Here is a 16,980-nt window from a genome sequence, read left to right on the forward strand (position 1 = left end):
AAAGAAAAATACCGAATGGTCTCACTCATAGCAATAATTTAGAAAACCTAAATAAGGGATCAGGAAAATGACTAATTTATAATAAAGTGAAAATCAAAATCAACAAGCAACTATAAAGCAGAGACATACTACAGGGAGGGCGAGAAGGGAGTAGGATCAAAACAAGGGTGGTGGTAATTGTATGGGGAGTATAACCAAGATGAAAATGCATACATTGTACAAAAATGAAAAATGATGGCAAAACATATAAAATTAAAAAAACAAAAATAAAAATAAATATAAAAAGAAAAAATAAGGGGCGGAGCAACATGGCGGCAAGGAGACACTGCGAGTAAGATCTCCCATTAAAAAAAAGTTAATAGGGAGGAAAAGCGGCAGGTCCCAGTGAGAACTGGGACACGGAAGATAAACAGACGACTCCAGCAAACTACCCGAAGAAGAAAGTTGCCATAAAAGAGGACCAGAAGGGAGGAAAGCGCAGAACCCTGTTCTCCTCCCCCGCCCACAGAGGCGGCACTCTCCGACCGGCAGAGAGGAGGAAAACAACAAACTAAAATGACCAACAAGAACAAACTACGCAGCAAGCGGGACTGGGAGTGCAAAGGAACTATTGCAGCCACCACACCCCGTGAACGGGAGCTGTGGAGAACCCTGCAGGATTCGCCGGGAGGTGAGCTCCGGGTGCCATTAAAGAGAGCCCCCCCCAGGAGAAGACCAGCACCAGCACACAGCCCCGGGCTGCCCGGTAAGCTTGCTCGGAAAAGCGGCACGCTGGAAAAGCAGACGCGGAGCGGGGTCGGGATTGTGCGGAAAAGCGGCGCGCTGGAAAAGCAAGCGGGGATCGGGATTGGGATCGCGCGGAAAAGCAGTGCGGTTGAAAAGAAAACGCAGATCCAGATCACATCTGCCCAGGTCCCCGCGCCTGCGACCTAGGCTTGCGGGGAGACGCGCGGAGGCCCTCACTGAGTGAGCAGGAACCAGGCGCTCAGGCATGGGAGCGGGGTTCAAAAGGTGCCATTCCCGCGCCACTGAACTGGGCTACAGCCCGCATCCTGGAACTGAGGGCTTTGGAAGTGAGACCCGGGGCACGAAATTCGGGGCGTGGGTTCTCCACGACGGTGGGGCACAAGGCAGACACAGCACCCCAAAGCTGTTGAGGTTTACCCTACCATTCCCGCTCTGTTCCCTGTCCCACCGGGTGGAAAAATCAGTTCCCCAAGGGTTCTAGGAGAGATCTCTGGCGCCACCTAGCCACTTGAACCAGCAGAGGCTCCTGGAGGAGCCAGTGGCCAGCTGGGGAGTTAGCCCACGCCAGGCCCCTTCCGACCAGTAGTCTGAGCCCACAGGGGGAGCGAGCACCCACAGCCGGGGCAGACCAGGTGCGAGAAGAGTGTGCCTGAGACCGGACTCGCAGGGAGTGTGTCCCACATCGCCATTTTAGAACAGGGACATTTCTTCAGTAAAGACTACCTGCAGAAGGCTTCCTCAGGAGCCAGAGGTGAGCGGGGGAAGTTCGCCCACGCCAGACCCCCTCTGGCATGCAGTCCAAGCCCAGAGGGGGAGCAGGAACCCACCACCGGGGCAGACCAGGCGCACAGGGGAGTGTGTCCCCACATCGGCATTTTAGAACAGGGACCTTTCTCCAGTAAAGTCTGCTTGAAACTGACATATGGCTCCTGGAGGAACCAGAGGCGAGCAGAGAAGCTCACCCGAGATGCCAGCCAGTCCCAGCAACACAGTGTCCCAACGCATACGGCAAATTAGAAAACAGACAGTAGGGAGTAGAAGAACCACACGCAACCTAGCAACTCCCCAGGGAAAAAGCACACCACAAAAAGAAAACCAGTCCCCAGATTACAACGACAGTAACTTGGAAGAACTTCTGAGCCTTCCAGAAAGAGAATTTAAAATTATCATGATTAAAAAAGTGACAGAAGTCATAAAGGAAAACAATGATCAGAAGAAGGAAATTGAGTCCCTAAAGAGAGAAAACAATGGTCAGAAGAATGAAATTGAGTCCCTAAAGAGGGAAGTAAAAGAAATGCAGGAGACCAAAGAATTAATGGAAGAACTAAAGAATTCTGGTAAAAGCAATGAAAGCAGAATAGATGAAATGGAAGAACGAATAAGTACTCTTGAAGACACAGAAATAAAAAGAACCAAAACAGAAAAGGAAAGAGAAGTACGAAGGAAAAAGAACGAAGAAAGACTTCGGGAACTATCTGACTCCATGAGGAAAGGAAATATAAAAATTATAGGAATACCAGAAGGAGAGGAGAGAGATGTAGGAACGGAGAAAATATTCAAAGAGATAATTGAAGAGAACTTCCCAAATGTGAAGAAGGAGATGAAAATTGATATACAAGAAGCAAGAAGAACACCAAACTTCCACGACGAAAGGAAAAATACAGCAAGACACATAATAGTAAAGCTCCCAAGAATCCAGGACAAGGAAAAAATAATGAAGCTGGCAAGAGGGAAGAAACAGATAACATTCAAAGGAAAGCCAATCAAGCTGACATCAGACTTCTCCGAAGAAACACTACAGGCAAGGAGAGAGTGGAGGGACATAGTCAACATACTCCAGGAAAACAGATGCCAACCAAGAATACTCTATCCCACAAAGCTCTCCTTCCTCTTTGAAGAAAGAATATGGACCTTCCCAGACAAACAGAAACTCCGGAATTTCATTACAACTAAACCACCAATCCAAAAAATTCTACAAGGAGTCCTAAAGCCAGAACCTCAGAGGGACGAATAACAATGAAAGAAGGCCAAAAAAAAAGTTATTAAAAGAATAAATATAAAAAAAGGAAAGACAAACACAATGGCAAATACAGATGCTAACATATCAATATTAACTCTAAATGTAAATGGACTAAACTCTTCAATAAAAAGACCCAGAGTTGCAGCCTGGATTAAGAAACAAAACCCAACCTTTTGCTGTCTCCAGGAAACACATTTAGCTACAAAAGATAAAAATAGGCTCAAAGTTAAAGGATGGAAAACAATCCTACAAGCAAATGGACCAAAAAAGAAAGCAGGAACAGCTATACTTGTATCAGATAAAACAGATTTCAAACTCAAAAAGATAAAAAGAGACCCCAATGGTCACTACATTATGATCAAGGGGACAATACTTCAAGAAGAAATAACACTCATTAACATATACTCACCAAACGAAGGAGCACCAAAATATATCAGACAACTGTTGTCCTCTCTGAAAACAGACATCAGAGAAAACACATACGTAGTTTGAGATTTCAACACACCACTATCAACAATGGATAGATCAACAAGACAAAAAATAAGTAAAGAAACCAAAGCTCTAAATAAGGACCTAGAGCAATTGGGCTTAACAGACATCTATAGAACACTAAACCCCAAAAAAACGGAGTACACATTTTCCTCAAGCGCACACGGATCATTCTCCAGGATTGATCACATACTGGGGCACAAGACAAACATCAACAGATACACCAAGATTGAAATCATATCAACCATCTTTTCTGACCATGAAGGCATCAAACTAGAAATAAACCATAAAAAGAAGGCAAGGAACTTTCCTACCTCATGGAAATTAAAAACCACACTACTGGAAGACCACTGGACTAATGAGGAGATCAAAGAAGAAATTAAAAATTTCTTTGAATTGAACGACAAGGAGGACACCAATATCCTAAATGTATGGGATGCAGCAAAAGCAGTAATAAGAGGAAAATATATAGCAATAGAAGCTCACATCAAGAAACAAGAAAGAACTCAAAGAAACAACCTAATCTTGAAGCTCAAAGATCTAGAAAAAGAACAACAAAAAAACCCCAAAACCAGTAGAAGAAAAGAAATAATAAAAACAAAAGCAGAAATAAATGAAATTGAAACTAAAAAAAATCAATCCAAAAGATCAATGAAACCAAGAGCTGGTTCTTTGAAAAAATAAATACAATAGACAAACCCCTAGCCAGGCTCACAAAGGAAAAAAGGGAGAAAGCACAAATAAACAGGATCATCAATGAAAGAGGAGAAATCACAACGGAAACAGCAGAAATCAAAACAATAATCAGTAACTACTATGAAGAGTTATATGGAAACAAGTTTAACAATCTAGAGGAGATGGACAAATTCCTACAACTCTACAATCACCCAAAGCTAGATAAAGAAGAAATAGAACCCCTAAACAGACCAGTTACAAGCAGCAAAATTGAAATGGTAATCAAAAACCTCCCCAAAAACAAAAGCCCAGGACCTGATGGATTTACAAATGAATTCTACCAAACATTCAGAGACGAATTAGTGCCTATCCTTCACAAACTCTTCCAAAAAATTGAGAAGGAAGGGACAATACCAAACACGTTCTATGAAGCCAACATTACACTAATACCAAAACCGAACAAGGACAACACAAAAAAGGAAAACTACAGGCCAATCTCCCTAATGAACACTGATGCAAAAATCCTCAATAAAATTTTAGCTATCAGAATCCAACAATGTATCCATAAGATAATTCACCACGACCAAGTAGGATTCATTCCTGGGACATAAGGATGGTTTAACATCCGAAAATCAATCAACGTTATCCAACACATCAACAAAAAGAAATATAAAAAACATATGATAATATCAATAGATGCTGAGAAAGCTTTTGACAAAGTGCAACACCCATTCATGATAAAAGCCCTTGAAATTCTTGGGATACAAGGAACATACCTCAACATCATAAAGGCCATCTATGACAAGCCAACAGCCAGTATCATTCTCAATGGTGAAAAGCTGAAAGCAATTCCATTAAGATCTGGAACAAGACAAGGATGTCCACTCTCACCACTGCTTTTCAATATAATACTGGAAGTCCTAGCCAGAGCAGTAAGACAAGAGAAAGACATCCAAGGAATCCAAATAGGAAAAGAAGAAGTCAAACTATCACTATTTGCAGATGATATGATAATATACATAGAGAACCCCAAAAACTCCACAGAAAAACTAATTCAACTCATCAATCAGTTCAGTAAAGTGGCAGGATACAAAATCAACACGCAAAAGTCAGTAGCCTTCCTATACGCAAACAAAAAATCTGAAGAAGAAGAAATCAATAAAACCATCCCTTTTTTATTGAAATAAAAAAAATCAAATATTTGGGAATAAATCTAACAAAAGAGGTAAAGGACCTATACAAAGAAAACTATAAAACACTGTTAAAAGGAATAGAAGAAGACACAAAGAAATGGAAAGACATCCCCTGCTCATGGATTGGAAGAATAAACATTATTAAAATGGCCATCCTACCAAAAGCAATCTACAGATTCAATGCTATTCCAATCAAAATTTCAATGTCATTCTTCAAAGAAATAGAACGATTATTGATGAAATTCATATGGAATCACAAAAAAACCCCGAATAGCCAAAGCTCTCCTGAAAAAAAAAGAAGGGAATGGAGGCATCAGACTCCCAGACTTCAAACTCTACTACAAAGCCATAATCATCAAAACTGCATGGTATTGGAATAATAATAATAGACTGACAGACCAATGGAATCGAATAGAAAATCCAGAAATAAACCCACAGATTTATGGTCAACTAATGTTTGACAAAGGAGCAAAGACTGTGCATTGGAGCAAAGAGAGTTTGTTCAATAAATGGTGCTGGGAAAACTGGGTCGCTACATGCAAAAGAATGAAGCTTGACCACTACCTCACACCATACACAAAAATCAACTCAAAATGGATTAAAGAACTAGACCTAAGACCTGAAACCATAAAATATATAGAAGGAAATATAGGCGAAACGCTATGTGATTTGCACATAAAAGACATCTTTACAGACACATCACCCAAAGCAGTGATAGTGAAGGCAAAGATAAAGAGCTGGGACTACATCAAATTAAAGAGCTTCTGCACAGCAAAAGAGACAATAACAAAAACAAAGAGAAACCCCACCAACTGGGAGAACATTTTTGCACACAACACTAATGATAAAGGACTGATCACAAAAATCTGCAAAGAGCTGATGAGACTTAACAACAACAAAGAAAATAATCCAGTCAAAAAATGGGCAGAAGAGCTAAAAAGAAACTTCTCTGAAGAGGAAATGCAAATGGCCAACAGACATATGAAAAAATGTTCAACATCACTTGTCATCAGGGAAATGCAAATGAAAACTACCATGAGATACCATCTTACACCAGTGAGAATGGCACATATTAAAAAAACTAGCAACAACAAATGTTGGCGAGGGTGTGGAGAAAAAGGAACTCTTCTGCACTGTTGGTGGGAGTGCAAACTGGTCCAACCACTGTGGAGAGCTGTGTGGAGATTTCTGGACCTACTAAACATAGAGCTTCCATATGATCCAGCAATTCCACTCCTAGGTATTTACCCAAAGGACACAGAAACATCAATTCCAAAGAGCACCTGTACCCCTATGTTTATAGCAGCACTGTTTACAATAGCTAAGCTTTGGAAACAACCCAAATGCCCAAAAATAGATGACTGGATCAAGAAGATGTGGTACATATACACCATGGAATATTACTCAGCATTCAAAAAAGATAAACACATGCAATTTGCAGCAACATGGATGGCGCTGGAAGGGATCATGCTCAGCGAAATAAGCCAAAAAGAAAAAGAAAAATACCGGATGGTCTCACTCATAGCAGGAATCTAGAAAACTTAAATAAGGGACCAGGAAAATGAATATAAGTAAGTGAAAATGAAAATCAACAAAAAACTATGAACCAGAGACACTTTTTGGGGGTGGGGGGCGGGAAGGGAAGGATTGGGGTCAGAATGGGGCGTTTGCAATTGTATGGGGGAAGATAAAAATAAAATTTATTATTTAAAAAAAAAGAATAAATGGCAGATGGCAAGTGATCAAAATTATCAAAAGGAAAAAAAAATATGTATTAGTGTCAGTAGCTACAGAATGTAGAGCAGTTTTACTGGGTTCTAAATTCAACCAAAGAAATAAACAGCACTCATCTTTTTTGGAAAACAAAAAAAAAAAAAAAAATATATATATATATATATATATATATATATATATATATATGCATATGGCCAAAAAAAAAAAAAGCTGAAATAAAGTTATCATCTTGACTTTAAAAAAAAAATTAAATTAAATTAAAAAAAGAAAAAAAAAGAAAAAGAAAAAATAAAATAAATGATTCATGCCTCTAATGTATCTTTCTCTTTTTCTCTGACTGCCCTTCTTTCCCATTCTTCCTTGCTGCCTTATTTCTCTTTGCTGTTCTTTCTCTAGTCTTTTTGATGTTTACTTCTATCATTTGTTACTATCACAAAACAGCTATGTCTTGGACTTAAAGTCTGTTTGTTGCTGACTTACTAAAAATGTTATATTATTAAATACAGTTTAGATTATAAAAAAGACAGTGTTAAGAAAATGAAAGGCAAGTCACAGACTGGAAGAAAATTCTTGTAAAAATAGAGCTGATCAAGAAACTATATTTTGAAAATGCAAGGAACTCTCAAAACTCAACTAATAAAACACACAACATAATTTTTAAATGATTAAAGATTTAGACACAGTTAAAGAAGATATGCAGATGGTAAATAAGCACACAGAAACATGATCAATAGTATTAGTTATTTGGGAAATGCATACTAAAACCATAATAAAATAAATATTTGGACACCTATCAGAATGGTAACATTAAAAAATTGACAACAAGGCCTCCAAGGTGGCGCAGCAGGTTGAGCACCACACTGTGAAGCTGTCCGCAGCCTCTGCAGCATGGGTTCAATTACTGGCCAGCCAGGAAGATTCCCACATGGCATGGCAGACCTCGCCTGCCTAGTCCGCTGCTCCCCTCTGCAATGTCTTCAGTCTGTCTGCCTGTTCTGCTCCCTGTTGTCTCTGGTGTATTCTCTCACCCTCCTGTGCCTCTGACTGTACCCCAGTTCGTGTATAAATAAATAAGTCTTAAAAATATAAACCAAACAAACCTGCCAACACTGAGTATTGTTGAAGATATGGAGGAACTAGAACTCTCATAAGCTTTGGGTGGGAATGGAAAATGGTACAAGCCCTTTAGAAAACAATTTGGTAGTTTCTTAAGAAGGGACTATAAAAGGGCTTGAGGAGACTTTGAGGGATGATAGATGAGTCAACTATCTTGATTGTGAGGATGGTTTCATCTTTGTATACCTATGTCAAAACTATTAAATTACACATTTTCTATAGGTGTCGTTTACCTAACTAAAGCTGTTGAAAACAAAAAGTCTTATTGTAGGAAAGACGACTCAGTCACTGAGACACAGATGAGAAAAAGACATGGATTAACACAAAATGCACCTAGTGGATGGTAGCCTTTAACCTTAGAGCATTGAGAGATACCAGCTGGATTTTAAGGAATGGGTAACATTATGAGATCTGAATATTATATATATATATATATATATATATAAAACAATTATAGTTGCAGTACAGAACAAGGTTTCCAGAGGTATAATGCCAGGGAAAACAGATATGAGGATATTTCAGTATTCTAGGAGGGAAATAATGGGAATCTGACTTCGATGAAAGGCCTAGGAGAGAGCTGAGTCAACAAAAAGTACAGTGGGGATTCTCATAGCTCTTTGGCTGGAAGTAAACAATAGCTCTCAGTTCATCTCAATATACAACATTTCTGAGATGAATAACATGAGAACAGATCTATCCTCTACAGTGCAGTACTAGACAAAGTGTGCATGTGACACTATAGTATATGTATTAAGACTTTATAATTAAACTATGCTCCTTCCTTTACAATTAATGCAAAGTTCCATTAACAGCCTACAATTCTCATGTTCAGAGTAAAGCGAGTCACAACCCGTTGAGGCTATTTCAGATATCTGAGTTATGTCATCAGAATCATCCATAGGATTGATTTCCTGCTTGACATAGAAATAAAAATATTTCAGAATGTCCGGTAACTATCGATAAATATGCTAAGTGTACAGAGGTGATAAATATTCACCTTTACAATAGCAAAAAACACAGGTACTCCTTAAAGGGACTGACTTTTATGAAAAGGATTTATAGATAATTATTATTTATAAATTATTTTTAAAGTAAACATTTTTAAATTTATTTATTTATTTATTTATACAAGCACTGGGTACAGTCAGAAGTGCGGGAGGGTGAGAGAATTCATCAGAGCCAGAGTAGGGAACAGAACAGCCAGGGGAGGAAATACACTGCTGAGGGGAACAGTGGGCGCAGCAGGAGAGGTCTGTGTGCCATGTGGGACTCTCACTGGCAGCCCGGGATGGAGCCAGCGCTTCAGAGGCTGCGGGCAGCTTTGGAGCCCAGCGCACAACCGCTGCGACCAGGGGAGGCCCTTAAACTAAACGTTTTTACAATGAAGTAAGACTTTATATTTTCCTTATAGCTTTTAAATGCATTTTTAATGCAGAGTAATTTTTGTCATTATTTATTCTTTACTATACCTTCTTCTCATTAGATGTTTCTTTACAGGCCTATAAAAATAAAAGATTTATTTTCAGGCAAATAGTAAATAGCCAAATAGAAAGAATATCAAAACATATTGTTTTTAGGTAAAATCTTCTAACCCATAATTTCCTAAAAAGGGATTAAACAGGAAGTAAAAAGAGTAACATTAAAGACCAAAGAGGTACTGTAGTATTAACAAATTATTAAATTACTTCAAATTAATAATCAAAATACAAAAAGAAAAATCAAAGTTATTTACATGATTTCATAGGAAACATATTCTCGGGTTTATTGTGGTGGTCATTTTCAATAAAAAACAAGCTTTTACTGGTACTACAACCTAATTGAGAAATACTGCTCAAGTCCTTATATGAAAGGAGAACACTGACAGGGAACACAATATATGAATGAAATAATAATATACATAGAAAAACTTAAGAAGAACAAAACAAATTCTGGAGGTGAAAAGCTAAAAAAACCAACCAACCAACACACACACAACACAAACAATTGAAAGTTAGAGATGCTGACCAGATTTAGCATTGTGCTGGAATTGCTCGCCAGAGCCATTAGTCAAGGAATGAATAAAAAGAATCCAAGCTGGAAAGGAAGTAAAGTAAAAGTATCCTGTTTCACAGAGTACATAATCACAGATATGAAAATTCCAATACATCCACAAGAAAACTTCTAGTTACAAAAAATTCAACAAAGCTACAAGATACAAGAACAACTTACAAAAATCAGCTGTGTTTCTATTTATGTGCATAAAGAAATTGCAAAAGGAAACTAAGAAAGCAATTCTATTGAAATAGCATCTATAAGAAGAAAATTCTTAAGATTACATTTGACCAAGAGGTAAAAGATGTATACACTGAAAATTAGAAAACACTGGTGAAAGAAACTAAAAAAAAAACTAATTCAATAGAAAAAACATCCTTAGTTGATGTGAAGGATTAATATTGTTAAAATGTCAATCACCTAGCAATCTACTGATCCAACTCAATATTTATTGAAATTGCAATTTCCTTTTTTCTTTTTCAGAAATGGAAGAGCCAACCCTCAAATTCACTTGAAATTGCAAGAAGCCCAGGATATCCAAAACAATCTCGAAAAAGAAGAAAAAGTTGCAGGACTGAGATTTCCAGATTTCAAAACTTAGAAAGTGGTACTGTAATGAAAACAATGTGGTACTAGCATGCAAATAAACATACAGACTGACAGAATAGAATAGGGAGTCCAGAAATAATTCATAAATATAGTCAGTTGATTGACAAGTGTGGTAAGTCTAACAAACTGGAAAGGTCTCTTCAATAAATGGTTTTGGAAATCTGTATCTTCACATACACAAGGATGATGCTGGGACCATACTAAATACCATAAACAGAACTGAAATAGACATTGATAAATAATCTAAATAAAACAGTTAAAACCATAAAACTTGGAAACACAGTGTCAATGAGCATGACCTTGGACTTGTGAATGGACACTTAGTTATAATACCAAAAATACAAGTACAAAAAAAAATTAGATATGTTGGATTTCATCAAAAAATAAAAAAAAAATGTTAATCGTTACAGGCCGTTGTCAAGAAAGTGAAGAGACAGTCTAAATAGAAGGAGAAAATATCAGCAATTCATATAGCTGGTAAGGGGCTTAATAACTGAAATATGCAAAGTGCTAATGAAAAACGTGAGTCAACAACAAAAGGTCAAACAACCCAATTATAAGAAGGGCAAAGGACTTGGATAGACATTTCTCCAAAGAGGATATACGAGGCCTATAAACAATTGAAAAGACAATCAACATGATCAGATATTTACAGAAATGCGAATCATCACCACAATGAGATACCACTTGACACCAACTAACACAGGTAAAATTGATAAAAGGGAAAAGAATGAGTGTTGGTTTATAGGGAGACTGTGGAAAAACTGGAGCCCCTATCTACTGCTGGTGGCATCGGAAATGGTGTAGACTCTGGAAAACAATGTGATGGTTCTTCAAATAGCTGACTATGGAATTCTCATGCAACCCACCAATTCCACTTGTAAATGACTCTCTTAATATGAGCGCACCATGTTCCTTGCAGTGTTAGGATTGTCAAGAGAAGTAAATACTCCATGCCTACAAAAGACTGCGGGCAACCAAATTGTGGAGCACACATACAATGGAGCACAGAGCCATTAGAGTGGAATGAAGTTGTCACACGAGCACAAGGACAAACCCTGGAAGCATTATGATAAGTGAAATTAGTCAGTACAAAAAAATGTATGATTTCGTTGACATGAAAACCTAGGAAAGACAAATTCGTAGAAAGAACAGAGTCAAGGTTAATCAGGACTGGAGGAGAGAAGGGCAGCAGGAGACACTGCTCACTGGTCACAGAGTTCCTCCTTTGGGTTACAAAAGATATTGGAAACAGTCACGACAGTACGCAGCCGTGGGGATGGCATGTGTTACGTTAAATATCTTACAACAAATATTTTTAAGTTTAAAAACTAATAAGAGATTTTTACCTGTAGCATGATATGATTGCAGATAATATGATCAGAAGGTATGCCGTGTAAAAAAAGGGACCACTGTCCTAGCACTCGCCTCAAATTCAAGTTTCCTAGAAAGTGATGTAAAGTAGACCACCTGTCGTAAAAATACACGCAGTTAAATAACTTTTAACATCAATATTTGTGTATGAGTGACAAGATGTATCAAAATATTATAGCTTATTGATTGAAACATGTTATAGTTTGGTAAAAGATTAAAATATGTGAATTATGATTTTAGAATAAAGGTAATAAAAAATTTTCCCCACAAATCCATGCCATGCTTTCTAAGATTTCTTTCAAAAATCCAATGTTTGGGCCTCCCTTGGTGGCACAGTGGTTGCATGGTGGGCTGTGAAGCTGTCGGCAGCCTCTGCCATGCTGGTTAGATCCCAGGCCACCAGTGAGGGTCCCACCTGACGCAACAGACCTCTCCTGCCACACCCGCTGCTCCCCTCAGCAGTGTATTTTGTCATTCTGCCTCTTCTGTTCCCTGCTCTTGCTCTGGTGAATTCCCTGACCCTCCCGGCATCTGACTATACCTGGTGCTTGTATAAAAAATGAATATATCTTTAAAAAAAAATAAGCCAATGTTTAACATACCTGAGTATACAAATTCTCAATTTTCTCTAATACTGTGTAATCATTAATAACTGTCAAAATTTTGACTTTTTCTAAATGACGAGTAGGTTGTTGTCTTTTGCTATTTAAGTACAAAGTATAATTTCAGCAAGGCCTGGTATTCAAAGCCTTTTCCCACCAGGTGTCTCTCACCAGGCCTGGCCAAAAGTGTTAGCAGGTTTGCTCTTCATCTGAGGTGCCTGGCAGGATGCTAGAAAATACTTGAGAAATCTAAGATAGTTGTGTTTTTCTAAAACACTAGGGAACATCAGTTAAAGGTTTGTTTTTTCTTCCAGTGCCACCAAGCAAGTTTTCGGGGGCTCCAGAAACAGCACAGACGTGAAGTGAGAGCATTCTGGCTAGAAAACCGAAAGGAACCCTGAAGATCAATGTCTGCCCTGAACACTCCCAACCCTGGGGTGTAGAATGTTTCCCACTAGAATGCAACCCAGTATCTAAGCTGGCTACCTCCCTTGGGGTCCCTTGAAGAAAGTTGGCTTAAACTTCAAAGAGAGTGGAGCAGAGCCGGTTCCAAGTCAAGGCCTCCACCAAGTAGCCAGGCGTGGACACCTCACTGGACAGGTCATATCCCTCCCACCTTCTCCTCCCTCTAAACCCAGCCCCAGGCACCTGGATGTTCTTCAAGGCCAGGCAATTTTCAATGGCGTGAATTTGGTCCAGGAACTCGAGCAGCCACTTCTGGCTGCACGGGCTTTCCTCGGGGTCTGCGGTCTTCAGGTAGTACTGCAGCCACATGGTCTTGGCTTACAGGAGTAAGTGGCTTGTCCCTGCGCCAGGACCTAGGACTGTTCCTCCCAAGAGGTTGGCCAAGTAGAGGGGCGCAGCAGAGATGTTGTAAATAGGGAAAGTGGTGCTTTTAAGGTCCATGATGTTATTCTTCTGCCAGATGAACAGGAGTGGGTTGGAGGGCATGCAGGTGCTCTGGTACCTGGCACACACCTGAGGGTAGAGGACCTGGGTTCCATCTTCCCAAGGCGCAGTCAGCGTCTGCACTGCCTCGTCCAGTTGACTCATTTCTGAGAAGATGACTTGATCCAGCAGATTGGCAGTGTTGGACATCACCAGGATGGAGGCAAAGTTGACCTCCGCACTGGACCACAACAGGGAGAAGAGGTGGAACTCGTTATTGGAGAAATGTGCCTGCACAATTCTCAGCTCAATTTTGCCGGGGCTGCCCAAAGAGGTGTACTGCTCCTCCAGGCTCTCTTCAGTCTCCCTGGGAAGGTACGTCAACCGGTGCCCAGGACAGCCGTCAGTACCAGGGGCGCCAGCAGGAAGAGCCAGAGGTGCGAGCCCACAGCCAGCCCCATCCTCTGGAAGCCCCGGGAGAGGGGCTGCTCCAGGCGGTTGGTGTGGCAGCGGGGCCTCCCAGGGGGTGGCTGCTGCCCCTGGGCTTCTGGGACCGGTGAATCCCCTCTCTCAGACGGCTGTCGGGGTGGGTCTGAGGAAGTCCCCGAAGCCTGGCTCTCGTCGGGCTCTTGCCCCTCACTGGATACCAGGACCTGCTCTGGGTGCCCGTGGAGGTGGGGAGCTGCTGGGGCCCAGTCACCCCCTCAGGATCTGCTCTGCTCTCAGACCATAGCTCGGGCCAGTCCTCCTGCTCTGGCCTCTGAGCCCCTGAAGCCTCCCCTTGCTCGAACCCCCCTTGGGGTGCAACCTTGGAGGAATGGACCCCCATTTCCGGAAGGACCGACCAGTTGTTCAACAGGAGACCAAGAAAGCAGTGACTGAATGTTTCGCCCAGTCCCCTCCCCCCGCAGCTTCCAGGAGGAATCCACAGGGAGGCTGTGCCAAAGGTCACTGCTCTTGCGACCTTTGACCTCCACTGTGCATGCCCGGATGCAGCGGGGGGATACCAGGGGGGTACTTTGCTGGAGAGCTGGGTCTTTCCAGCTGGCCTAGTGGGGGGAAGTGGTTTCCAGGCGGGTCTGCGTTCCTGCCCTTAGTATTCCCTGCCTGAGGGGCCTGCATTTGCTACACTGTTATCAGTCCTGGGGTTCCCTCCTGTGGCCTGGCGGGAGTGTTGATATATCCGAGGAGAGAAGCAGAGGCTGGGACAGAAAGGGAGAAGGAAGCCAGAGAAGCCCAGAGTGAAGACCTGCCGGGGCTTTTCATTTCATTTATTTATTTTTTTAGATTTGTTTATTGTTATTCAAGAACTGGGGTACAGGCCAGATGCGCGGGAGGGTGAGAGGATTCACCAGAGACAGAGCGGGGAGCAGAACAGGCAGACTGGCTGAAATACACTGCTGAGGGGAGCAGCGGGCGAGACAGGAGACGTCTGCCACGCCATGTGGGACCCTCGCCGGTAGCCGGGGCCGCGGACAGCTCCACAGTGCGGGGCTCAACCCGCTGCGCCACTGGGGAGACCCCACTTTTCATTTTAAAAGTGAAGGGAAATCGAAATACTAATGAAATGCTAGTTATGAAAGTTGAAGTAGTTAGATTACAATCAAAAAAAGTGGATATTCAGAAGAATAAAAAAAAATTGCAGAGAAACAAGTGACCACATAGTGACAAAGAGTTTGATTTATGGGGCAATCCTCAAATGTGAGGTGATTGTAGTCTCAAAATATGTTTTTAAAATTCCAGAGCATAAGAAAATTATGAAAATTACAATGGCGTGCATAAATTAGAGACTTGATAAATAGAGACATCAGTGCAATCCAAAAGACTAAAGTCAGAAATGAAAGATTACCATGGATCATTCTGAAATTTAAAACAATTTTAAGAAATTACTCTGAGAAATGACATGCCAACAAATTGTGCACATTAGATGATACAGACAAAATCCTTGGAATAGAAACGGTATCAAGGCCGAATGGACAGACCTCTCTCTAGAAAGGAATGACTCAGTCAAAGAAAAGCCTCTTAGAGCATGCTTTTAACTGGGCTTCGGAAAGGCGGGTGATGTACTGTTCCTATTATAAGGAAAATTGCCTGGCATTTTCCCATGGTTGCAATCACTTTGCATTAATAGTAATTATGTCTTTAATGTAAGTAGAAAAAGCATTTTTTCATACAGTCTTCAGATTGTAAGACTACTCTAAGAGTTTATGGGAATATCTTTTACAATCTCTTAAAGGAGAAATAGATTTTGAATGTTGGTTATCCATAAAGTCATGGTTGAAAGGAGACCACAAGAGGGCACTCGGGAAAATGAATAACTATAAGAAAGTGAAAATCAAAATCAACAAAAAAACTATGAACCAGAGACAGTTTTTGGGGAGTGGGGGGTGGGAGGGGAGGGACTGGGGTCAGAATGGGGGGGTTGCAAATGTATGGGGAATATAAAAATAAAATTTATTATTAAAAAAAAAGAAAAAAGAAAAGAAAATGTTGATCATTGTCAAAAAAAAAAAGTTACAGTAAACTAGCAGGAGGGCTCCTTTTCTTTTTATTCCCTGTTTCAAGTTCTAATTACAGCCACCTCTTGAATGTATTATTCACATGCTTTCAACCTACTGGCATCTGTATCACATTTAGCCTGTAGATGGAATTACTGATTTGGGAATGTCATGTGTTATACCACACACATATTATGGAGGGAATGGCTTGGTGTCCTAAAGTTTGAAGAGGAAAGATCGAAAGGTCCTTACAAGTACTCTACCATGAAGCAAATCCAGGCACAGGGCCTCTCAATGCCCATCTCTGTGATACTTCTTTAGCATCACGTCAGCATATTTTTCCCCTCAGAAAACAACTACTGAATGTCCACAAGAGTTCACAAAGCAGTCACTGGTAAGTACTAACTTTTATAGAAAAGCAAGTATATGCTTCTGGATCCTATATTATCCTGTCTTCTCCTTCTAGATTATTTTATTAATCTACTCATCTAGATTACTAACATTTGTTTGAGTCTAGAATGTCAGTCAAAAAAGACTGTCTTTATTTAATTTTTCTCCTGCCAATTTTGTTTTATATTATAAGAATTGTAGTGTTTAGTAGGTCCAGAAATCTCCACACAGCTCTCCATAGTGGTTGGACCAGTTTGCACTCCCACCAACAGTGCACAAGAGTTCCTTTTTCTCCACATCCTCGCCAACATTTGTTGTTGCTAGTTTTTTTAATATGTGCCATTCTCACTGGTGTGAGATGGTATCTCATGGTAGTTTTGATTTGCATTTCCCTGATGACAAGTGATGGTGAACATTTTTTCATATGTCTGTTGGCCATTTGCATTTCCTCTTCAGAGAAGTTTCTTTTTAGCTCTTCTGCCCATTTTTTGACTGGATTATTTTCTTTGTTGTTGCTGAGTCTCATCAGCTCTTTGCAGATTTTTGTGATCAGTCCTTTATCATTAGTGTTGGGTGCAAAAATGTTCTCCCAGTTGGTGGGGTTTCTTTTGTTT

At 40.4% G+C, this 16,980-nt stretch overlaps 1 protein-coding gene across 2 annotated transcripts in view; it reads right to left on the reverse strand.

Annotated features, from left to right (window-relative positions):
• Positions 1-13,241: 13,241 nt before the first annotated feature.
• The window catches only part of LOC119244442 (patched domain-containing protein 3-like), a 28,153-nt gene continuing 24,414 nt past the window's right edge, over positions 13,242-16,980 (reverse strand). For both annotated transcript variants that reach the window (XM_054694861.1, XM_037510215.2), the window contains one exon: positions 13,242-13,719. Coding sequence is in view for 1 of the 2 variants with exons in the window: in XM_037510215.2 (XP_037366112.1) it covers positions 13,374-13,719 (346 nt within the window). In the remaining variant the exon portion in view is untranslated. The remainder of the gene's footprint in view (positions 13,720-16,980) is intronic.

The sequence above is a fragment of the Talpa occidentalis genome, unplaced genomic scaffold, assembly GCF_014898055.3.
Source record: "Talpa occidentalis isolate TD23 unplaced genomic scaffold, MPIMG_talOcc4v2.1 talOcc4.14, whole genome shotgun sequence".
Taxonomy (NCBI): Eukaryota; Metazoa; Chordata; class Mammalia; order Eulipotyphla; family Talpidae; genus Talpa; species Talpa occidentalis.